Consider the following 26,344-nt stretch of genomic DNA (forward strand, 5'->3'; position numbering starts at 1 on the left):
ACTGTATAAATCAGACCCGTAACTCAGATTTCCAATTTAACTCTTTTATAATATTTTAAATGACCAAAATGCCCTTATAAGGCATAAATTGAGTTTAAATTCATTCGGGGCAATATAGAACATAACTTGCTGATATTATATCATACTTAAAGCATATTATCTCAAGGAACTTACATATGACTCTTTTGCCTACCCGTAACGCCCTTTTAGCGTTCGGTTCGGTTTATGTAACTAGTTTGCATAAATTGACCGAAACGGGTCAAACGTTATCATTTTTGTCTCAAAATCCAGAATGTATTTAGTATACCCATATTACACAAGTATTCAAACTTGTCGGGTCTAAATCACATTCTATCCGGTCTTCGCTTAATCATGCGCCTGTACCGTATCGTCCTTAAACTAACCGGTCTAAGCTTAGGCTTAAATAAAGACCCGTTAGGAATCTAATAGGTTATTATAAACCTTTGTTCCAGAATAGGAGGCCCAGTAAAAGCTATCTACACTTACCAATTGTGATTCATACTTACTCAGGTAAATACATTTTGACTTATTTTCCCTATACGGGCTTGGGGTACGGTATATAGAATACCGCTTGATCGAGCGTACAAATCCTGCACCCTTTGGTGTCCAGTTGGAATAATTTGATCGGCTCGTTTAAACAGACTTGTTTTACTTTAAGCATTTGGGGGGTTATTGACCGTGTCCCGGATATCCTTGGCATTATCTTACGAGATGGCCACGACCAGAGCACGGGGTGTAGGCGTACACCCGTCGTGTATAACTCTTTAATGTGGTGTGTCAATTAATCTTTAACCCGGACAAGATCCGGGCTACCGAACGTACGAGTAGCATGTAATTCGTTCACAAGTTTATATTGCATAATTATCCCAAGTTAATAAAAATATTTATGCCATGTGCATTTAAATCAATTTTCAACCATTTTTTAAAATGAGTCAGTTAATTTGTATTTACCAGTGTAAACTGACGTATTTTTCCCAAAAGGTTAAGTGCAGGTACTACACGTACTAGGCTGGCTGTTTCCTAGAGCATCCACAATAGTCTCGCAAGCTCGGACGACAATAAAACTGTTGAACAATTATCTTATTTTATTTGATCCGCCTGTGGATCCGTTTCAATTACTTGTGATATTTATTATTACCTTTTAATTAAAGTTGAAATGAATCTATTCTGCTTCCGCTGTGCATTATTATATTGTGTTGTTTGTCTATGACGATGCCAACTACGTCACCATACCCCACACCGGGCCCACCGGTGACACGTGGAGATCGGGGTGTGACATTCTAACTCAGATAAGTTGATGTGTTAATTTCCGAGATAACTAAAAGTAAAGGTTAAAGAACGCAAACAAATTGATTAAATGTACACTTCATTACATTAACTACGTAAAATTTTTCAAGAAGTTGTGGATCTATCCTCCTCACTATTTGTCCATGTCTTGCGTAAATAAACATGATTAATCAATTTCTAGCTTAACAAACATGTTTAATATTTCATTGAATTCTAAAGATATTATAAGACACATTATCATAAATTTACCTTACATAGGAAGGGCGATTCCAACCTTTTTGGAGGCCCAAGGCGAAAATGAAATTTTGAGACCTTTTTTTTCTTCTTTGATTATTGTAAACGATACGTGTCTGGAACCAAGCAAAAACTCTAACACAACTATAACACAAAGTGGTTTGCTTGTATAAGGAATTAAAAAACTCTAAAACAATAAGTTTGCACTAATATAATAGTTAGCATATTAATTTTCTTTTAAGTGGATGCCCTAGGCTAAGCCTAGGTTACTTGTACTATAGGTCCGACCCTCTACATAGGCACAATCTTATTCTATCTCTAATAAACAATTTCAAACAATGTCACTGACAACACCACATTCTCATTAATATTTAATTAAAATAAATTCTTGTTAAATTATAATAAAGTTTAATAAGGGTGAGTAGGCACTAGAGAGTGATATATGTTCTCAAACATTTCATTTATTAATTATTAGATAACTAGGTTAGAACCTCGTGTATTACACGGGTTGAATAAATGTAATTTTATATACTAAATAAAAAAACATTATATTTTAAAAACCTCATTTATTATACGTGTTGAGTAAATATAATTTTATATATTAAATAATAAAAAAATTATATCTTTAAGAACCTCGTTTATTGTGCGGGTTGAATAAATGTAATTTTATATACCACACGATAAAAAAGTTATATTTTTAAAAAATTATGTTTATTCACGGGTGGAAGAAAAGCAATTTTATATACTAAATAATAAAAAAATATATATTTAAAAAACTTCGTGTATTGTACGGGTTGAATAAATCTAATTTTATATAGCAAATAATAAAAAAATGATATATCTTTAAAAACCCTGTGTATTACACGAGTTTATCTATTGTTAAAAATATCTTTCTAAATCAAAATGGATTTTTTTTATTATTTTTTAAATTAGGTTAATACCATTTTAAATTTTTGATTTGATTAATAAGTTGTTTAATATAATTCATAATAGTTAACAATAATAACATTAACAATAAATAATATGCATGTTTATCTACTGTTAAGTGAAACGATCTTTTTTAGTTTACATAAGACTTTATGATTTGAAGTTAAGTTTATACCAATAATTTAGGGTTGATAAGATTTATATTAATTTAACTTTTTTTTTTTGAAAGTAGAAATTCATTAACAAACAAAACAGCACACCTCAAACCAAGGCGGCCACCCAAAACAACGCAGTTACATAATTACAAATTTACACAAATCCTGCCACGAAATCGAAAAGCCTTTTATCCTACTGTTACTCCACAAGAAACCTAAAGCTTTAACACTACTGATAATGTCTTCAATCTTAATCTCCTTATTATTAAAAGTAGCTTCGTTTCTAGCCTTCCATATGCACCAACAGCCGATTCTGATAAGACCCCTTAGAATATCCTTTTTGAGACCAGAAAAGCCGACCCTGTTCGTGGACATACAGCAGGTCCTTGAACTCGAAAAAAAACAATGGAGCTATCTTACACCAGCGACTGAGGTGATTCCAAACCAGGTTTGCCACAAAACAGTTCGTGAAGATGTGTTCCACAGTTTCAAGGCCTTCGCTGCATAACTTACAATTCTCTTCGTCGAGCGAAATGTTCCGGATCTTTAGCGCTTCTGCTGTGGCAATACTATTAAGGCTGGCCCGCCACATAAAAATGTTGCATTTGGCAGGTAGCCATTTGCAGCTATAATCGTCAACAATCATGTCACTAATCCGGTTACAATCCAGCAAACGTTTAACCGCCCCCGTGCTGAAATTCCCACCACTGCCATCAGACCAAATCCAAGAATCCTGAGCGGATGAAGGCACAAAGCTGTACAAAAGACTGCACAGACCCACTAATTCATCAACTTCACGTCCACATTGAATCGGTCTCCTCCAAGCCCATACATAATTACTCCCACCTCCATCCACAATCAGCCGATCAGCAATCTTGCATTTTTTATCAGTTTCCAACTTGAAAATTTCAGGGAATTTATCTTTTAACGGCTCATTACTAAGCCACGGGTCCAACCAAAAGGTGGTTTTCTCCCCATTTCCGACCTTGCTATTGAAAAAATTCCTTAACGGAGTACCTTCGATTTTTGTTTTAGGGAGCACATTGACAATATTATTCCAAACACCTCCCATAGACTTTCTATTCGGAATAAAATCCCAGCACAACCTTGTATTATGAATAGCTTCAATGACTTTCTTCCAGAGCGACTCTGAACCCGATTTGAATCTCCAACCCCATTTCGCAAGGAGAGCGACATTTGTTTTTTGCAAGTTGCTAAGCCCAAGACCTCCCAGTTTCTTCGGTCTAGTGACCTTTTGCCATGCCACCCAATGGAGATTCTTGGCTATACCGTTGTGACCCCATAAAAATCTTCTAATTTTAGCTTCAAGATCATTAATAACTTTCACCGGCGCTTTGTAAAGGGAGAAATAGTATATCGGAAGACTTTCAAGAACCGATTTGATGAGAGTGACCCTACCCCCGATGGATAGACACGAAGCCCTCCACTTGGTTAATCTCGCATCAAAAATATCATACACCGTCTTCCAGTTTGATATCCGATTCATGTTGGCACCCACCTTTAAGCCAAGGTAAACGAAAGGGATTTCCCCTACTCGACACCCAAACAAAGCCGCTGCATCACTCAATTCCGTAGTTCCCGCCCCCACCGCAAAAATACTAGATTTAGCGAAATTAATCTTAAGGCCCGAGCACATGTGAAAAATCCTCAGGATGCGAACAATACTCAGCATGTTATCTTTAGACCAATCCCCAAGAATGATCGCATCATCCGCAAAGAGGAGGTGAGAAATATTCGGCCCGTTGTTAGGCAACTTAATACCAACAAAAGCACCAATATCCTTAGCCTTGTCCAACATACGCGATAAAGCTTCCATTACGATAAGAAACAAAAACGGGGAGATCGGATCCCCCTGACGAAGTCCTTTTGAGCACCCAAACTCAAAGGTTGGGGATCCGTTAACAAGCACCGAGGATCTAGCCGATTCCAAAACGCCTTTAATCCATGTCACCCAACGACTAGGAAACCCCATTTGAGCCATGATAGAAAGAAGGAAGTTCCAGTTAACATTGTCGTAAGCCTTCTCGAAATCGATTTTCAACAGAAACACCTTTTTCTTAAATTTAATCCCCCATCTTAACACTTCAGTAACGATAAGAGGCCCGTCCAGAATGTAATTCCCGCTTAAAAAAGCCGACTGAGAATCTGAGATAACCGACCCAATTACCTTCTTTAAACGATTCGCGAGCACTTTTGAGATGACCTTACTAACCACCCCTATTAGATTAATAGGCCTATAATTGTTCAACTCAACCGGGTCACGAACTTTAGGAATGAGAGTGATGAAAGAGGAACCGCAACCAATATTAATCTTTCCATAGTCGAAAAAATACTCCAACAAATCTTTGAAATCCTTCTCAAAAAGATACCAAAAAGTCTTTATAAATTTCATGTTAAAGCCATCCGGCCCCGGCGCCTTATTGCTACCGCATTCGAAAACCGCTACTTTAATCTCCTCTGACGAAAACCTGCCCGTCAGACTGTTTTTTTCATCCTCCGACAGTTGATTAAAACCTTCACAAACAAATTCAGGTCTAGTGGAAATATCCTCCTTAAACTGATCCCTAAAGAAACACATAATCTCCTTTTTAATTCTCGAAGGCTTCGAAATCCAATTACTACCGCAAAGGAGACCGGGAATAAAATTTTTTGCTTTCCTATTGTTGACCAAAGCGTGAAAAAACTTAGTATTCTCGTCCCCGTCGATAGCCCAATTTATTCTAGACCTTTGTTTAATGTCCAGGTTTTTTTTGTACGAAATATCGGAAATAACTTTTTTATTTTCAGCAAAAATCCATTCTTCTTCTTCCGTCAACTCCCTATCCTCCATAATCTTCTCAATTTCCTCCAAATCCTGAATAGCTTTATCAGATTCTTCATTTACCCTTTTACAATAATCATCCCGCCAAATTTTAATAGCTTTCCTCAGAGCTGAAAATTTATTCAACAACCTAACGTCCGGCGCACCTTCATTACCACACTGGGAGACCGCCGATTCAACCAATACCCCGAATCCTGGCTGATCGAACCATGAGTTAAACACCCGAAAAGGTTTTGGCCCGAAGTTCTTATCAGAGATAGTTAAAACGAGAGGGCAGTGATCCGAGAATTTAGAAGGGAGGGCCCTCAACGTCGCCACCGGCCACTTATTAAAAAACTCCGGACAAACCAGAATCCTATCAATTTTGCTTAGCTTTTTACCATGCTCTCTTATACACGTAAACCTTTTCCCTTTCATATCATACTCGAGCAAACCAGCCTGATTAATAAACTCATTAAAATTGTTTGCACATCCAGCTTTGAATTTAGAGTTTTTCCTTTCCGAGGGGTCCCTAACCGCGTTAAAATCACCTAGAATAATCCATTTTCCAGAGACACCGACCGACAGGGCCAGAATCTCATCCCAGAGAGCTTTTTTCGCAACTACACTTTGAGGAGCATACACGTTAACGATGTTCAAAGACTCATTGCTACCTTTTAAAAAGCCACCTATGTAAAGGAAGTTCCTATTTTTAATACAAGCAGAGGCCTGAAAAATACCGTCATCCCAAATACAAAGAAGACCACCGGACTGCCCCACCGAACCAACGAACTCCGAACAACAGGCGGTATTTCCCCAGAGTTTATCAATTTTAAAACCCATAAAATCTTCAAGTTTAGTTTCTTGAATAGCCAAAAAATCAATTTTGTGCACCAAATTCAAATTTTTAATCCACCCTTCTTTAACAGAACCCCTAATACCTCTAACATTAATCGAGAGAAAATTCATAATTCAACAGCATTGTTACCTTCTTTGATAATCGTCTCCTTAACAAGCGAATCATGACCTCCCAAATTAACACCCACCGCTGCCCCTAGGTTAACTGTTGAAGCAAATTCCTGCTGCAAAAAAACCGAATCCGCTCCTAATTTCCTTGCGGCTTCCAGAGTATCTTCAATAACCAGTTCCTCTGGTTCCTTACTATTGTTTCGCGAAGAGCCTGTATCCCCACAAGGAGCCTCCTGTTGCTGAGGACACGTGCCCATAACATACCCCGAGGTCACACTAGTGTTACCCACCTGTTGTTTATTATTACTACCAGCAGGGAAAGGCCCAATGTACCACAAATCATCACAGGACTTCTCTATTTCGGCTCTGGGCCTTTTTTTAGGCCTGTTATCAACTATTGGGCTAACAGGTTAAGGCCTAGGGAGATGTTTGTCTTTTAGAATATTAAATGGCTTCTTCTTAATTCTCCCAACTTTCTCGATATTCCCAAAAATAAAGTTTTGCTGACCACCGACCTTGGAACATTCCTCATGCAGATTGTGTTCCCCAACACCATTATTAACCCCCTGACCCTCCTCCTCTTCCCCATGCACGTGAGACTTTTCCTCTTCTTCCCGCCTAACCTCCATCGAACGAACCGAACCAAGCTGGGAAGACTTATCGTCATCATCACCGGAAGAAGATTCCGGCCAGTCATCGTTGTCAAGAAAATCCGGTATCCAATCTCTCTCCTCTTCCCGGACCCAAACTTTAAACCTTTTATTTTTCCAGTTAAGCGTGACCGATTCAGATATGGGAAAACCGCCATCGACCAGAACACCCACTATATTCAGAGATAAGTCTTGATCTTCCTCAGACAGCTGGGAGCGATGAACAACCTTACCGAACTTACCTGCCACATCGTCAAAAACCTTATTTTCTGCCAAATGAACCGGCACTCCAATTATCTTGAGCCAAGCAATTCTTTCAAAAGCCCCAGACTGGCCAGACCACATGTCCAGATGGCTGAACCACCTCACCCAAGTATCCTTATTATCGAGAAACTCTATTGCTTCGTAATCTTCCTTGAAAACCAGCAGAAGATTAAACCCACCCGTATAGTAAATCTTGCACCCAACATCCTTGAGGATCTCCTTCAATCCGATCAGCGCTTGAAAATCAACGACTCTCCCCAACACTGCTCTCCCCTGAAAAAAGAAAAACGCACTAGTCTCCACGTGAACATCCACCGATTTCTCCTCGATCTTCAAGACGTGGTCCGCCCCACCAGATTTCGGAAAGGAATCCATAATTCTAGACGGGCCCGATTTGAACATGTCACTAAACTTCTTACCTTCTTGCACAAAATTATTGCTAAAAAAAGCATGTGTTCCAGGAACTTTATCGGACTTATGCCCAGCAACAGGGTCAAGTTTGCTTTTTCCTTTCACTTCCTGCTCCCATAAAGCAGCGTTTTCCACCGCAAATCTAGCAATATTAACTCTAAGCTTGTTACCCCCCATCTTGACACCATTCAACTTTCTTTCAAGCTCCTTAGCATTACCAATGTTCTTAAAACTGATAAACCCGAACCGGTTCCCAACCTTGTCTTTCTTCCTAGCAATGTAGCAACCTGCTACTTCTCCAAAAACTCCCACGAAATCAGCAACGTCCCAAGGATTGCAACCATCTGGCAGGTTTGAAACAAAGAACTTCGTGATATTTCTAAGATCATGCTTCTGACGGAGCGGCTCAGCAGCCATGACCCACCGGAAAACACTCCACAGCCAAACAACAACCAAGTCACGGCTTCAAGGTGTGTTAACGGGATTCGAATCAATCTAGCTGAACTATATACGATAGCCGCGACCAATATCAGACCCGCTAAGCCACCCGAAGAAGGACTGGCTGGAGAGGCAATCAACAACGACCGAGAAAAAAGAGCACGAGAATAAAACCCGACCCCGGAGGCGAATGGAAGAAACGACCAGAAGAATTAGAGTAAAAGGTCAAGCCGAATACAGGCGTCCTCGCACGCTAACCCTAGCAGGCAATCTTCGTCGAGCCGCCGGCGAAACGGGGAAAAAAGAGAGATAGGAGAGAAAAAAAAAATTCAAATAAAAAAAAAGAAAACAAAAGAATCTTGAAACTTGTAAGTCTTATTAATTAATATTGCATGTGCTAAATGCAAAAAGATATTTCTTTTTGTTGCTTTCATAATCATATGCACACATACAGATTAAGATTAAATTCGTGGAAATTAACATAGGCATATGAACATTATTTTTTATATTTATAATTTTTAAAGTTCCTGGTCGATTTTTACTTTTAAATAAAATATTACTATTATAATATAAAAAGTACTATTCATAAGCTTCTATTATTAATATATAGGATAATTGATATTTAATAATTTAAATTTAAATTAAATAAAAATTATCTAAACTTAAGGATGGTCTAGAATAATGACAAGTGTCCGAAGTTGGTTTCTTTTATTATATAGTATAGATATAGATATAGATAAAGATTAAACTAGATTTATCTATGAACACAAGAAATCAGTTAGATGAGTGATTCCGTATATATTTTGATGATTATATTCTTTAAACTATGGGTTATTTAACGAAAGCGGTTGGAATTGTGTCCTTTGCTAAATGCTTATTCCTATATTTTTATTGTTTTACTATTATAATTGTCTTAATTGTATTCTATTTTTCACTATATGATCTTTTTAACTAATACCATTGTGATCTGCTTATTTTCATGTAATTCTCAATATACGTTTGATTCAAAACTAAGTTATGAATGACAATGTATAAACAATCGAATTAAGCATGAACGCACATGTTTATTTTAAGAATATCATATAATGTTTTAAGAAATTCCGTATAATTGTATTCCATTTTTCACTATATGATCTTTTTAACTAATACCATTGTGATCTGCTTATTTTCATGTAATTCTCAATATACGTTTGATTCAAAATTAAGTTATGAATGACAATGTATAAATAATCGAATTAAGCATGAACGCACATGTTTATTTTAAGAATATCATATAATGTTTTAAGAAATTCCGTATAATTGTATTCCATTTTTCACTATATGATCTTTTTAACTAATACCATTGTGATCTGCTTATTTTCATGTAATTCTCAATATATGTTTGATTCAAAACTAAGTTATGAATGACAATGTATAAATAATCGAATTAAGCATGAACGCACATGTTTATTTTAAGAATCTATTATATATAATAAATGAATAGAATTTGGGCCACGTGTCAGCGTGATATTGCACCTCAGATTGTTTTGGGCGGGAAAATTTTGGGTATAAAATATGGGTTAGGCGCGCTCCATATCCTGCTCCAAATCCTATTATGACCCGACTATATTTATACGCAGTTATGTAATTTGTTTTCCAAAACCCTAGAGAACCATCTCCGTTTTCCTTCATCTCCATCTCCATTCTGGTTCAAAGGATCAAGCATGAGGTATGTTTAATCTTCTAATACCAAATCTTCTTTCAATTCTATTGATCTTGTGGTATTGGCTATCAATTTCTTTTTTTTTCTACGAGATTCATTCAGTTTCAAAAGGGATCTTACACATATTTAGTTCTTCATTTTGATTGGTGTCTCGGTTAGATTAATAGTTTTATGATCCAAGTTTGATTAATAGTTCTTCATTTCTAGGGTTTCACCGTCTTCTCCCTCTCTTCGCATCGCCTCTCAAACATCTTCATCCAAGGTTTTGTTTCTATATCGAATCTATATTTTTCAAAGTTTATTTATCTTGATTTCATTTGTTTCTATTTTGTTTTGGCATTCCTTCCATCATATTATCCATTTTTTTTATTTTTCAATGTTTGGGCAGATTGGATCACCGATGATAGCAGATTCTCTACAAACACAAATCAGTTGTTGATAAACAATGAATTTTAGGGATAATAATAAAGATGAAAGGTCCGATAGAGATCTTTGAAACCGTTTCTTCGTACCGGCAGTTGGTACCGTATCACAATTTAGTTGAGACATTGATAAAAAGATAAATTTGTTTCATCTGATGTATTATTTTTTGTTTATATGTGAGCAGGTTGTTCGTTTCTTTTCAGTGTATCTTTTGTTTTGATGCTGAAGTTAATAGATTTGATTATGATCGTTATAAATTTTTGCAATGTGTAAGTGATATTTGTGTTATTTTGATGAATTTGCAGTTGTAAGTGGTATTTGTGATGTTATGCTAATCTTCGTTTGTTTTCACCGTTTATGATCTTGATGAATATGTTCCAATTTGTACTTAATATTAGTCGTATTATTATGACTTTGTAGCTTTAAGTGGTTATTGAAAGGCTAAACGTAGATTCTTTTTTTTTCTTTAGATCAAGTCATATTGGTTCAGCACCTGTTTCTTCAAGGTTTTCATTGATCCCACTTCTTAACTGGTACTCATATCCCCTTTTATGTTTGTAACATTTTTTAGTTTATTTTTATCATTGATATAATAATAACTGATTTCTGGTTACTTGGTGTAATCAACAAGCATTAGGCTGCTTTATCAAGTCCACCTTTCTAATGCCAAGAAATCATCTGCCACAACTGAAATCAAACACAAGTTGGATAATGACAGCGGCAAGGACATTTTTAAGTTGGGGAGAAAAGATCTTCTTCTGAAAGTGAAGGGAACCAAAACAAAACAATAATTGGTGTTGGTATTTGCCTTATTTTTTAAATTTTGGGTACATAACATCTCTTCATCTAAAACATTTGTTATTTAAATTATTATAGTTATGCTTAGTGTTATCTTTAGATAAAGCTATTCGTGTTCGGATGCTTGACGGTATATGTTTTGTTAATTTTTACTCATTAGTGGCAACATTATCATGTCTAATTCAGTTCTTCTTTGGTTTCACACTCAGTATATTGACCGATGAGAGCGTGAAAAGAGAGACCGGATTGATGCAAACGTTGTCGTATTGTTGCAGAGTACAGCACTATAGTGTTGCTAACAATGGCAAACTTCAGGTAAAATATGCTGGTTGATTTTAGATACATTTGTAGTGGTAATTGGTTTAAATTTTGATTGGAATTTTAAGTTTTACTAGGGGTTTAATTTTGATTATTAAGACTGGGAGATGAAGGTGATTATGCATATACCACTACTGTGAGGTACTTTTTTTGTTTACAAGTAGTTTATTATATGCATATTTTAGTCTCATGCTAACAATGATAAAAATAGATTCGCCGATTAGCAATGGAAGTTCGTTACCTGGTGTTGACAGGACAAATCACTTCTTTGAATGGAGATTCAACTCGTATGTTATCTGGACTTTTGTATGGTTTTTGTAAAGATATAAGTATAGGGATGAGCACTTACCCGGTACCGAACCATACCGGGTATATTCGGTACCTGTACCGGTTCCCATTTACCCCCTTTTTCGGTAGGTACCAATTTTCTCCGTACTTCGGTACCGAACGGGTACCGTGCTCATCCCTATATAAGTATTCCATGATAACCTTATATTTACGAAGTTGTGTAGTATTGAGTACGCTTTGACATAGGCCCCTACCATTAAAATCCTCCTTTTTCCCTGATATATTTTATTTAAAAAAATCTATTATCATAATTCGTATAAACTTATAAGCAAAATTTATAACCAAAGCCATTAGGACAAGAGCCTCTAAAGAGAACTCAGTTCATCAGAAACCTTTTGATTACATGTCCACATTTGATAGAATCTATACCAGTTTCGTATTTGGGCATACCTGGATTGTGTTTTTCTGCGTACAGGTATTGATGATGACCATGAGTTGAAGTAGGGTCTTCAACAATTTTGTAAGGTAACATTATACTTTAATTTTTATGAAGTTGGAGTATTTTATGAAATTTAAACAGTAATTTCTACCATTTCAATTGGCTTTCATTTTTTTCATCTTCACTTAGATATGTTCTTCTCTTACCAGGCCAACCCATATTCACTTAGGTCGTTGGGAGGCTGTCATGAAATTCGGTTGGTCGGGTTTGGGTTTTTCAGGTATTCTCTAATTTTGGTTCGAGTGGCTTTAAATTCGGGTCGAGTTACGGGTTTTGTATAAAAATGGACACTACTCTTGACGACATAATTCTTATGGGTATAGGTGGCAAAACGAGCATGTTAGGTAACGGGTCAAAATAGATAAATTTTTATACTACTCAAATCATGTCGGGCTAACTTGTCAACATTTTTTAATACATCAAAGATAATGGATAATTTCATATTTCCCCTTCAAAACTTGGTATAATATCATAATTACCCAACAAAAATCCATAATATCAAATATTCATAATTTTTAAATTTATGACATATATATATCCTTTCCTTGAACTTGCATTAGGATTTAAGAGTTTGGAGTGTAAGGAGAAAGAGAAGTGTATAATGGTCATATTATGATTTTGATTTAATAGGTGGGTATATATGAAATTTGAAGTATTTTGAACGGGAATTTTCGACATTAGTTATTTGGGTTGAGTAAATTTGATATTATGCACGTTTTTAGGGGCATATATGGAGCTGCCCCAAGAACTGTATTTATTAAAATAATTTTCAAAAAGATTTTGGAAGCAATTTTAGACCTTGAAGGTTTTTTTTTTTCTTTTCAGGATTAGGCTTCGACATTGACGAGATAATACAAGCATGGCATGAACTGTATGAAGTGAAAAGATGGCAAAGTGGCGTTCGTCTTTTCGATTAGCGCCATTGTTTAGAAGACGAGTTTTGGTTATTTGTTCAAAGAAAAAAGTAATGTGGATGAAATTTAATATAAGGGTGAACACAACATACATGTTTTGGAGAACAGTTAGATGAATATATACGGGTCGCTAGCTTGGGAATTGGGACTCAACATACACAAACGTATATAACACTTATAATATGGTTGTTTTTTTGTGGAGGGAACTCAATTTACTAAGAGAAAGGTTTTGGTAACTCAAAGGATATGCATCTTCAAAAGGACTCATCTTTAAATTGTATATCCACTCTATTACTAATTTATGCAACATCGGACTTTGTATTTTATTTTATTTATGCACTTGATATTTATTTTAATAGTTTTCCCTAACCCAGATAGCACCCGGGTGATAACCTAGTATCATATAATGTTTTAAGAAATTCCGTATATAACATCGCGATATGCTTCTTTTTATTCGCCTTCGATGAAAGTTCTATCCAAACCAAAGATGGTATATTAATTATTTTATGGTTATCCACTTTCAATACAGTTTTATTTTTTCTTTGTATATGAAATACAGTTTTATTATTTCTTTGTAATTTTTCATATATAATGTTTGATAAAATTTCGAATATAATCTACATTTAAATACGTCCTTAACCAATTTAAATTGAGTTTTCTCTAATATGTTGCGTTCATAAACTTTTTAATAGAAGCTTAATAGGTGGATGTAGTATAAATTTTACTGAAAACGAATTAATATTATAAATTATACCGAGTATCAATATCATACTAGTGTATAGCGCACCTAACCGATACTGACCTAAACCGAGAGGCTGCTAGGAAATGATAATATATGCCAACATGGTATGAAGGCAAGTCCAAATTAAAAGGCTGCTAGGAAATGATAATATACCGCTTTGTTTGATGGATTCTATCCGCACCCATCCACACCACTAACCTTAGCTCTATATATAGATAGTCCATAACACTTGAACCACCACCAATCCAAATTAAGCCCCTAGCAGCTAGCTCAATCATGTATTCTTCCACCGGACAACCTCAACAGCCCATTAGCCAGTGGTCCACCGGCCTTTGCGACTGCGGCAAAGATTCCTCCAGTTGTAAGTCTTAACCATATACTCATCATTCTGTTACACTATATGAAGAATTATATATTAAGAACTTTTTTATAGGATTGTTTATTGAAGTTTCGTATTTTTTTTTTGGGAACTACAGGTTGCTTGACGTGTTGGTGCCCGTGTATCACGTTTGGACGAATTGGTGAGATCGTCGACAAGGGAACTACTTGTAAGCGTCCCCGTTCGAGTTTGATTACATATGAATTTTTGTTAATTAAATAGTAGCAATAGCTAAGTCTAGCAAAACGTATGACTCGCGCCAGTAACAGTTTCGGCTCATAATGAGTTGTTTTAACAAAGTATCAATTTGGTTTAGGTCTAAAATAAATCTTTAACGGTACAAATTTAGAAGTTGACAGCGACAGTTAATTTCTTATTAATTTTTTTTAATCTAAAACAGCGTGCGGTGTACACGGGGCCCTTTATTCGCTACTTTGTCTACTCACCGGATGCCAGTGCATATATTCATGTATGTTTCGCTCTAAACTAAGGAAACAATACATGCTGCCTGAGCAACCTTGCAACGACTGCCTTGTCCATTGTTGTTGTGAGTGGTGCGCTCTTTGCCAGGAGTATCGTGAGCTTAAGCATCGTGGATTCGAACCATCTCTTGGTAATAATTTTCTCTCAGTCTCTCTTATTAAAGTTAAAATCAATCAAAATGACTTATAAATTGTTATTAAAAGTTCTAACTCGAGTTTTACTGGTTTTGCACGATTATTAGGATGGGAGGGAAATCTCGCGAGGCAGAATCAAGGAGTAGTGATGCCGCCGGTTGGTCCTAAAGAAATGACACGTTGATTATGTTACGAGCCAAAGAAAGCTCATATAGTTTTACCTTGTGTGCTCTTATATAAGTCATGTCAATAGTCGTACAATATGGTTTTTTTTTTTATGTTTGAAATAAATTATATGTAATTATAATTATACATCTGAATAACTATAATATCAATTTTTTTTTTTCTGTTTAGTGTTAATTAAGATCATATTTTTATATATTGCTACCTTATTAATAACTAAAGAGATCGACGTTAGCTGCAATATATAGCAAATAGGTAATAATCAACTCTTGATTATAGTGAATGGGCTACTTTTGAGAATGCACTTACACTTTTACTTTTGCTCACTGAGCCCCACACACATATATTATATTATATGCGTATATCGCAAGCGGGGCGTTGAACGTGGACTATTGATGAAGAGAAATTAATGGATAACATTGATGGTGGTTGTCAATTAGGATCTAAACATTGATTTAAGGGTTTGAGGGGTACTTTTTTTTTAAAGGTAAACTTCATTAACAACTCCGAACCCGAAAACCGGGACGGCCTAAGGAACAAAACTTACATATTCACAAATTTACACCAATCCCCCCAATCAAAATTGCCTTTCTTAGCTCTATACTTGAACCAAGAGAAACTAACTATCATGATTTCACTAAACACCTCTTCAACACTACTTCTTTTACCGTTAAATCTCAAATTATTTCTAGCCTTCCACAAACCTACCTGTGTTGACTTTTATAAATTTTCTCATTTTTAAACTTTTTATACCTTATCTTACAACTGTGAGTCATGATTATCTTATAAAGGTGAGTCAATATCACTGATAACGGTGCATCTAGATTACGACGGTGAGTTGAAGCCATTTACCCTTTATTCTTGGTACACATGGACATGGGTCCTCCGGTTGTTCATGACACTTCTAAGGATTTTTCCTCTTTTAGAAAACCATGTTAAGGTTTAATAATTAATCTATTAATCAATATCTAATAAAAAGTAATCGATAACGTCACGTTTCATAATTCTATAAGTTCAAAATCTTTTTTCTCGCTTCTCTTGTTTCACATCTTTATATTATTTATCTTGATTTTTTTAAATATATTTTATCTTAAAATATCATTTTAAATTTTTTAAATCTTTATTACTAACTAATTTATTATTTCCTTTGTTTAATCGTGTAATACACATGTTAGAAAGGTGGTGGTTTATATTTAAAGATGTTGAAAGGTATCAAGCTCTTTGTTCACATCCGGCGATATATATAACTGCACTCACAGACTCACACTTGTACAACACAGGTGTTGCATTTTTAATAAGCTTACCATAAAAAAAAAGTTGCATGTCAAACACCTCATAGAACCACACCATGACCATCACGACAAATTTATTTTGGAGTTAAATGTCATTTTAGTCCCTGTGGTTTGGGTCATTTTGCCAGTTTAGTCCAAAGGTTTCATTTTTAACCTGTGGGTCCGAAAAGGTTTCACCGTTGCCATTTTAGTCCACTTGGTTAGCTTCATCCATTTTTTCTGTTAACGAGAAGGCCAATTTGGTCATTTTGTATGTAATTCTGTTAACTAAAAGGGCAATTCAGCCATATAAAATAACCGAATTGGCCTTCTCGTTAACACAAAAAATAGATGAAGTTAACCCAGTGGACTAAAATGTCAACTGTGAAACCTTTTTGGACCCACAGATTAAAAATGAAAACTTTGGACTAAACTGGCAAAATGACCCAAACCACAGGGACTAAAATGACATTTAACTCTTTATTTTAATGAAAAGGATTAAGACTGGGTAAACAGTTCTTTTTATATTGCATAAATTTTAAAATAATCAGCCGGAATAATATAGTTATTTAATGACGACCAATGGGGTGGTAGTTGATTGGCAAAGGCAAAACCTTTAAACACTCATGTTTGAGAAGGGGGGAGGTCTTGGGTTCAAGTCTCACCAGTGGCGAAGCTTGAGATTTCCGACCGGGGGGCGGAAGTCACCGAACCTAAAAATTTCTATAAAACCGGGGAGTCGAAAACGTATATACCCAAAAATTTCTATACAAAAACTACATACTCTCCACTACTGAGCGAAAAGTTCGAGGGGTTGACCGCCCTCTCCCGCCCTTTAGAAGCTTCGCCCATGAGTCTCACAGACGACATGGGTTAAAAGAAATTTACCGTTGAAAAAAAAGTTATTTAATGACGAGAATACATAACTACTAAAATTAACAGAAAATCACTAACCTTGTCAATTTTCGGATGTAATATGGCCCTATGTTCACGCCATATATAAATCATAAATCACGATCTTAGTCAAGAGTTACGTGACATCATGAGAATCTACTTTAAGGTCATGCGTAATGGCCATATAGGGGCATGCAAGGGTTTAAGAACGCCATCAGCATCATCCTTGTGGGCGTTATAGCGGCATGAAGATGGGAGGGACGTTTCTAGAATAATGCTCAAAGAGGAGAAAAAAATAGAAAGGCCAAAAATACCCCTTCGGGGGCATTAACCATTACGCACAGTCTAACTTGCGTAGTGCATCAGCTACGTTCACACGTGAAACCAGATTTTCCTATGACCGCCATCGGCTCACGTACTCTAATGATGATAATATTAAGGAAAATTATACGTGAAACTATGATTTTCTATAAAATTTTGAAATTTTGTAATGCCATTTTTAAAATAACTGGTTATTTTAGACGTGTTATAATATGTCCAACATACGCTAATCTCAAAATACAACATTGCGACATGTTTTATTTATCCATGTTTAAACCGACCCGTCGTAACGCGTGATCGGCGTGTTTATTTTTCTTCATATTTTGTTGTATATTTCATTCAAATAACTTATAATTTGGTGTAAACTAGTGGGATTCCCCGCCGCCACGCGGCGGGAATCCGGTTTTTAGCGTTTTTGTTGGCAACAATGCTAACATCCACTATCGCAATCGAAAGAGAAAACAAAAGAAAAAAACTAATTAAGAAGCCAGTGATGCGTTCAAAATGAAAAAAATTGATCGGTACTAATACGGGTAGCGATGCTCATTTACAGGCGTTTAATTCATAAGGTACCGATACATATGTAGTGTACTTTACCAAAGAAAAACTCTATTTTTAAGCAACTAAAGTTAGATTACAATCAGAAATACACATATAGGGTTAAAGAATCATATATGGATGCATTAGATAATAATTTTAAAATTTAGTTAACGATAATAATAGAGCATGTTCGTCTTTTACAGTATTCTAAAATTATTATAAGTTGCATTCCATTGATTCATAATTACAGTCACATGAAATATATAATTCATATTTCAATAAATATTCACATCACGTTTCCTATGTTTATCTAATCGAAAGTCTCTTTGAAGCAAACAATTTGATCCAACAATTTGAGTCTTGGATCTTTGAATATAGCTTCTATTAGCTCCCATTTCTGTTGCTAAGGTAGACCGCGACTAAGCCATCATCTACAACGGCGGCTCTCAAAAGCTTCGCTTTGGTAAATTGAACGATAACTTTAGTAATATTTTATTATTTTAGATTCGATTTTTTAAAAAAACGAAGATTCTATAAGTATAGAAACGGGGCCAGCGGAGGCTGTAAAACCCAAAAAGCAAAAACAAAAAGAAAAACGCAAACTACACCTAAAACAACAAAACAGTTACGTGATTACATATCTTACATTAAAATCTGGTCATCTCTCTCATTCTAAATTTTTTTTAACTTCGATCTTTCTTTTAACAATAAATAAGTGCTCGCCTTTAGATATAAGTAATATTTAAGCATCTTAAACTTTAATTTATCAACCCTCAAATTGATTCTAACTTCGTTTTAGTAAGTTGCAGCTTTTCAAATATATTTTTGTGACTAAATGACAAATAAATTATATAGAACATTAATTTATTAGATCATGGGTAATGGTTAATGCCTCTTAAGGGGCATTTTTTGCCACATCACCATCAAAATGTTTCATGTAATGGTTAAGACTTCATAATGCCCTTTTATTTTTAGTTTCCTTATTTTTTCTTCTAGTGGGCATTATTCTAGAAATGCCCCTCACTCTTCATGCCCTTATAATGCCCATGAGTAATGGTGTAAGGGCATTATCAAAATCTTTCATGCCCTTATAAAGCCCCATTACATATGGTCTTAGTCTTATCATTTATTGAGAAAGATATGGGCTAATTACATTTCCTTTATTTACAAAAAGAATAACATATACGTCATAAGCATTTCCAAATAATTTACCTATTGCCATTTAATTTTCAGATTTCTGAAATTCTCTCTTCTTTTTCTTTTTGGTACACAGCAAATCAACCATCCTCTCTCTACATTTGTTTTCTTGCTTAATTTTGCTTCTTTTTGATTGAATGAAGGTTAAATCTCATCTAACCACACCATCTCTCTTGTTTCAAATACCCATCATATCTTGTGTTTTCATTTCTTTTCTTTTTTTGTTTTCGCCGACTATCTTCCCCATCACGATCGCCATCTTAAGGTTCTTAGGCCAATGGTTTCAGGCAAGGGGCTTCTTTGTTTAGTTGCAGCAGTACCCCCAACAACCACTTGACTGGAGATCGACCTCCAACGTACCAGATCTGGCCGGAAACCAGACATGCAGGACAATTTGACAACCGTCGACGTCGCCGGAGTCCTGCCGGCTGTTCCTTTCCTTCTGTCTGCCGCCTGGCGGTCTTCAAACAACCAACAGCCATACGATTAAGGCAGATTTCATCATCCGGCTTGAAGTCGTTGGATTTGGCCAGAGAAGAAAAGAGGTGCGGTGCCGGTGATCTCGCGTGTCGCATAGAGCAGGAGATAAGTTTTTCTCTGAGTTGTGAGGCGAAGAACAAACTGTGGGGTTTCTTATCGAAAGTCAAAAAGATGTGTGGCAAATCTCTGAAGCACGCAAAATAAACTGGCGCAAACCATCGATGTTGTTTGATATATAACTAGCTGGCGTCCCGCGCGTTGCGGCGGATGCGCCAATTTAAGCAAACTGCATCTAAATCGACACTAACGGAATTCGACTTCTTTGGGGCATAAAATGAAATACCTAAAGTGAAATTAACAACAAATTTAACACTCACCTTCAAGCATCGTGTTTTACAGCATTTAATCTTTCAAAGTGTTTAATTTAGTTGTTAATATTTTAGAAGGGTAAACTTCGATTTTGAACCAACATATCGACTTGTAAATACCAGTTTTTCCCTGCAAGAAATGAAGTACGAATATTATGGAAGATTATTCACTGACCTATCTCTGAAAAGGAAGTTACTGGATCTTCGCCGTAACCGGAGCGTTCGTCGGAATGTGTTTCTGCACGCCACCTCTTGAACCCTAATCAACACACTCGCAAGCAAAATGTTGGGGTCGACTGAATTGCCAAAACATCAGCAATCAAGCAAAGTCACAGATAATGAAGCTGAGGCAGTGGAACTAACACCACATCTCGAATGAAGTGGATGTCAGTCTGTGTTTCGCATGCTAATGAAACACCTGATTGGTCTTCATATAATATAAGTATCACCAGTACTTGCACACCAAAGCTACGGTCTATGGTGAACTTAGGAGGGTGACACAAAGGTCAAAAACAGTTAAGAAAACCCAACGTCTAGAATGCCAAAGCGACCTAGAAAGTGACAGCAGTAGACATAGCATAACTATTGTGAGTATAAATGTGATAAGAGCATCAAAAACATAACAAAGATATGAGAATTTAACAATACATGACTGACATAAGATTTTTTGTAAGACCTGAAACTAAAATAACACACATGATGGTGGAATGGCCGATATGAGTAATGTTACAGATTTTTCCATCTCTTCTCGATAAGCTCACGCACCCTCAACTAAAGTAGGATCAGAGGTCATATGCTCAGTAGCACCAAACTTCCTGATCCAAACGTCGACTAAATCACAAGCACCCAGAGCATATAAATTTGCAACATAACCAGCTCGAGAAGTTTGTCTGGAATTACTTTTATCATTTCTATACCACTCGAAAAGTCCCATGGATTTGTTTATAACCTCGGTATATGATCGACTCAAGTAACAAATGGATACACATCTCCTCTACACCAAGTATACAGATCTAAAGGTCTAAAAAGAATAGCACTTATTAACAGTAAAACAATAACCGTTACTTCACCTTAGAAGCAGGCGTATCTTCTTGTTTCGGTTCTGTCTGAAAAAACGGAAAAGCAGTAGGAGAAGTAGCAGTCTCCATAGCATCAACCGCTACTCTAGCCTTAATATCACGAAGTTTCTTACATTTCTCCACGAAATTAGGTTTAGTTGCGGCCAAGTTGTTCTTCCCAAACTGCTTCAATTTCATTCAATAAAACCTTAATCGAAAGTTATTAACAGATTCATGTATGAAGATTGAGATAAAGCACCTGGTGGTTGCAGATGAAGCAGTTGATGGATTGCTGAAGGAGAATCGAGGTCGCCATTGTGTTGGTTAACATGTGAGTTTGAATTTAAGTTTCTTCTCCCCATCCTGTGATCCCCATACGCTCATCTCAGATCAAATTCATGCCTTACTATCGCCAACATGGTTGAAACATAAAGAATGAAGCAATAAACACCTGGTTCGGGTTGTATAATCGGAAAGTAAACGGGTTTTACCTTAATAATCGGGAAAGCATACGGGGAACTTCGCCGGAATAGGAGCGGACCTAGGTGTTTCGCCGGAGCTTCTTGAAGCCATCCTTGTCACTCTGGGGATACCATATCTGCGGTCACCATCGACTTCTGCTGATGTGGACAGAAACAGCAACGGACAACCTAGCAACCGCCGGAGAACCGACATAACCCCACCACCATGTACGGCGGACCCGTCTGTCATGTCGACGCCGGGGAGGCATGTGCGACGCGGCGACCGTGTGGAAGCCGGAGGTCTCTCTGTCTCCCATCTCTTCTCCCCTCTGTCTCTCCAGAGACACTTTCATGTGGGTTAGGGTTAGATTTTGAAGAAGAAGAAGAAGAAGGGGGCGGTGGGTAGTTGGATGAGGGAAAAAATGAAAGAAAACAAACCTCAGTGTGAAAACCTAAAATTGAAGAAGCGCACTGGCGCAAAGTAGCGATGTAAATTGATATAATATAATATAATAATAATTTCATTCGTATAACATAAAATAACTTGATACAATAGTTTATGTGAAACATACTATAAAATTTAGAGTAAACTGTCATTTTGGTCCCTAAGGTTTGGTCACTTTTACCACTTTAGTCCAAATCTCAAACCTTTTGTATCTGGGTCCCTGTGGTTTCATTTTTTTTGCCATTTGTCCAAAAGCAAACCTGATTATATGTATGCCCGGTTCATCTTCTTCCTCTCAACTATCCCGACCCCCTCCCTCTCTCTATTCAGTCAACCTCCAACTTGTTTGTCCCCTTTGCGATTCGCTTTTTGATCATCGTCTATCAAGCTTCAATTTTTTTCACAATTCTTCATAATATCTTGCTTTTAAAACCCCAAAATCTCATCAATCAAGACTTACCATTTTCAAGATCTATTCGATCCAACATAAACCCTTTTGACCCACTTCAATCTTTTTCATAAATTCTCAAAATTTCAGTATACCCATTTCAAGAATCTGTTTCTTGATAACCCTTTTGACCCAATTCAATCTTTTTTTTTAATAAAATCTTCAAATTTCTGATAACCCATTAAAGAATATGTTTCTTGATCAGAATATTAACTGGGGAATTGTTGTGCTGTACCCTCTACCACAGATAACGATTCCGAAAACGGTGGGTCAATCCCATCTGGAAATGGGTATAAACCATATGTTTTAGAAAACCCAAGTGGGAATCAAATAGAACAAACATATGTTCTTGGTAGAGAATTGGGTAGGGGTGAATTTGGGGTTACTTATTTGTGTACTGATGTTAGGAGGGAGGTTGAGATTATGAAGCATATGCCACCTCACCCTAATATTGTGAGTTTGAAGGATACTTATGAAGATGATAGTGCTGTGCATTTGGTTATGGAGTTGTGTAAGGGTGGAGAGTTGTTTGATCGGATCGTTGCGAGAGGTGTGTTACTAAAACCATTGTTGAGGTTATTCTGGTGAAAATGTTTTTTTGGAAATTGTGATACATATTGTTGAGGTTATGAGAGATGTAGAAATGGATCGGTTGAAAGGGAAAGTGAGAAAGAGAGAGATGCAGAGATACAGAGATGACGATTTTACCCCTTAAGAATAAGACAAAAAATCAGGGTTTTTTTTAGAATTCTGAGCTAACTTTGTTTTTGGACCAAAATGGCAAAAAAAATGAAACCACAGGGACCTAGATGTAAACGGTTTGAGATTTGGACTAAAGTGGCAAAAGTGACCAAACCTCAGGGACCAAATTGACAGTTTACTCAAAAATTTATATTCTTGGTGGTGAAATTGACTGTCCTGGCCCAATTAATTTACCTGTAATCCATCTGTCATGGCCCAGCCCAATTAATGAACATGTTCGCCCAATTCTAGGATGGACCAGATTCGTGATTGACACCAGACCACATGAATGATGTTTGTAATTTACTCTTAATTTCATTATAATTATAAATAAATACCAAAAATAATATCAAAGTGTCATTTAGATGTTTGATGCATATAATTGTTGAGATCAAATAACTTAATATGAAGTCAAATGGTTGTTAAATGGGTTATGTTCACATGTTAGGGAATCAAACTCAAAACTTAGGTTAGACAATTAAACTCGAACATGACCAATTTAACTTGAATATATATTTTGTTCATTCTTTTGCAAGTTAATCCTCTAAAGTTTTAAAATTACCTAAAAAATAAATGTGAATATAACAATTACGTCTAAACTATAAAACCTAAAACCCATTTCTTTTTTAGAACAGAATTTTGGTAATAGTTTATACTTTATGTTATAACATAAACATATTTTCTTTAAAAATTGTTATATATAACATAAAACATGTTTTCTTTAAAGAAAAAGTTTATAACAATAAACGGGTTAAAGTGTGGACACCTCAATTTGATCTAAACCCGACTTGTTTAGGAAGATATTCATTTTTATAATAGGTACTTTGATAAGATGGTTCTTATTAACAAACATGATTGTAACAAAATGTTCATGTAATCTTATTAACAAATATGATTGTAACAAAATGTTCATGTAAATTGTCGCGACCCTCGACCCACCCTGGACGGAATTGGGAGCCGCGAGCAGTCCAGTGGTACCCGTGGTATTTAATTTATGCGGCAGCGGAAGTCTTTTATTACAGGATCTTTTCACCGTAAAATGCTCGTTTTAATATATTACACAAAGTTTTTAGGGATAAAATCCCATAATTTACAATCAGTTGATTTCACACAGAAATCATTATTTTCCAAAACATGTTTTATTTATTTATTCACAATGAGCCACTTCTTTGAGCTTGTAGTGCTTTACTGCACTTTTCCTGGATCACACAGATCACCTGAAACATGTTTGAAAAAGGTTTTGTCAGCGGGGAAATACTGAGTGAATCATTCTGTTTTCTAAAAACGACCCGTTAGTTATAAATTACAGTATTAAGGGGAATTACAATGTTTCTGATATCAAACCAACTACCCACAGTATTTGTCACTCGACCAACCATTGGCTAGCCCATTTGTCCAATGGTGTCTGTGACTGTGGTCAGATCACCCCTTGGCCAACCGTTTGTCCAAGTGTGACGGGAAATAAGTAATGTATACAAAACCCCACATACCGGCTGTAATATGGTGATTACATAGACTTAATCCCTGTAATTATAACTTTGAAAATAACTTGGAGTTTTGTAATACTTACTCACAAACTGTGAGAAAACAATTTAAAAAGAAGAATGACTCACATTGCAGATTAACGAGCAAATGATTAGCCTCGATTATCCTAAATTAACACAATGCACACACAGGCAGGTTAGTAACTAATACAGCAGTTACGTCAATTCACGAGATTAAACCCTCACAACGATTAATCAGTGCAATACTCGATAATTCAATCGGATTCACAACGAATAACAGAGCATAGTCCGAATTCGAACAGCACTCTAATATTCAAGTCGAAATCACGACGAATAATCAAAGTACAAGCTCAATTTGGGCAGCACTCGGACAATCGTTGGATAGTTATAATCGATCGGACGTTGAATCGTAATAGCGATCGAGTTATTACCCTGATTGCGGCAGCACTTCGTGATCGGTGTGTGTTTGTGAACGATATTCGCTATAACTCGATGGTTACAGAGAATTTGGACGTCGAATGAACAACAAAATTCAAGTGCCAACGTCCCCTATTTATATCTGGAAAATGCGCTCCCTCGCGCCACGCGAAGGATTTCCTTGCGCGTGTCGCGTGGCGCGAGAGGCCCTAGTCTAGCATAGGGTGTGTTCGTGTACAGGTAGCTTAGGTGAGTTGGTTTCGACTGAAAACTTATTTCCCACGTAAAACTGTGAGGATATTACCAACTAGGGTTCACCCCCCCTGAGTTTTTAGGGGCCCTGATCCTGATTCCGATGGTTATGAAAATTTTAGGGTTTATGCGGAATTACTTGGGTTTCTCAATTAGGGTTTCCTTAATAGCTAATTACCATCCTAATTATGGATTTTAGTGACAGTTGTTACATCCTCCCCACCTTAAGAAAAATCTCGTCCTCGAGATTTATTGGAATAAATGAGGATATTTGCGCTTCATTTCTGATTCCAGCTCCCAAGTGTATTCTGGTCCTCTCCTTGAATTCCATTTGACTTTGACCAACACCAGTCGTTTGTGCTTGAGAAACTTGACTTTTCTATCTTCGATCTGTAGTGGTTTCTCTATAAACTTTAACTTTTCGTTCACCTCTACATCTTGAAGAGGTACTACCAGGGACTCATCTGATAGACATTTCTTGAGATTAGATACATGAAATACATCATGTACTCCAGCTAATTCTTCTGGTAGTTGTAAACGATAAGCAACTGGTCCTATTCGTTGGCTTATTGGAAATGGTCCTACGTATCTGGGACTCAGCTTTCCTTTCTTACCGAATCGTACTACTCCTTTCCAAGGAGAAACTTTTAAAAGTACTTTATCTCCTACTTGGAATTCGAGCGGCTTGCGACGATTGTGTGCATAGCTTTTCTGGCGATCTCTGGCTGTTTTCAATCTTTCCTTGATCTGAGTTATATTGTCAGTAGTTTCTTGTATAATTTCAGGACCTGATAATTGACTTTCTCCGATTTCTGCCCAACATACTGGAGTTCTGCACTTACGTCCGTACAGTGCTTTGAATGGTGCAGCTTTGATGCTTGAATGATAACTATTGTTATAGGAGAA

At 36.3% G+C, this 26,344-nt stretch overlaps 1 protein-coding gene and 2 long non-coding RNA genes across 9 annotated transcripts; 2 read left to right on the forward strand and 1 right to left on the reverse strand.

Moving 5' to 3' along the window:
* The first annotated feature begins 9,734 nt into the window (after nt 1-9,734).
* On the forward strand, nt 9,735-11,574 carry LOC110896955. Of its 4 annotated transcripts, none has more exons than XR_004873770.1 (7): nt 9,735-9,885; nt 10,087-10,141; nt 10,268-10,571; nt 10,773-10,835; nt 10,934-11,129; nt 11,310-11,415; nt 11,496-11,574. It is a non-coding gene; the product is annotated as an uncharacterized LOC110896955 (long non-coding RNA). The 4 variants fall into 4 exon arrangements; XR_002568313.2 differs by having other exon boundaries at nt 10,934-11,102; nt 11,496-11,573; XR_004873771.1 differs by having other exon boundaries at nt 10,934-11,098; nt 11,496-11,573.
* A 2,402-nt stretch (nt 11,575-13,976) lies between these two features.
* Nucleotides 13,977-15,204, forward strand: LOC110895548 (cell number regulator 2-like). The gene is made up of 4 exons (XM_022142872.2): nt 13,977-14,222; nt 14,338-14,409; nt 14,641-14,853; nt 14,965-15,204. Exons 1-4 carry the CDS (start codon nt 14,138-14,140, stop codon nt 15,039-15,041), a joined length of 447 nt encoding a protein of 148 aa, XP_021998564.1. The 5' UTR covers nt 13,977-14,137; the 3' UTR covers nt 15,042-15,204.
* A 3,858-nt stretch (nt 15,205-19,062) lies between these two features.
* Nucleotides 19,063-23,140, reverse strand: LOC110895550. 4 transcript variants are annotated; one of them, XR_002567241.2, is made up of 5 exons: nt 21,661-23,139; nt 21,429-21,575; nt 20,788-21,352; nt 20,287-20,662; nt 19,063-20,086 (listed from the first exon to the last, which is right to left on the reverse strand). It is a non-coding gene; the product is annotated as an uncharacterized LOC110895550 (long non-coding RNA). The 4 variants fall into 4 exon arrangements; XR_002567242.2 differs by having other exon boundaries at nt 21,182-21,352; nt 21,661-23,134; XR_004873774.1 differs by having other exon boundaries at nt 20,287-21,352; nt 21,429-21,571; nt 21,661-23,140.
* Nucleotides 23,141-26,344: the final 3,204 nt, after the last annotated feature.

The sequence above is a fragment of the Helianthus annuus genome, chromosome 12 (genome assembly GCF_002127325.2).
Source record: "Helianthus annuus cultivar XRQ/B chromosome 12, HanXRQr2.0-SUNRISE, whole genome shotgun sequence".
In the NCBI taxonomy this organism is placed as follows: domain Eukaryota; kingdom Viridiplantae; phylum Streptophyta; class Magnoliopsida; order Asterales; family Asteraceae; genus Helianthus; species Helianthus annuus.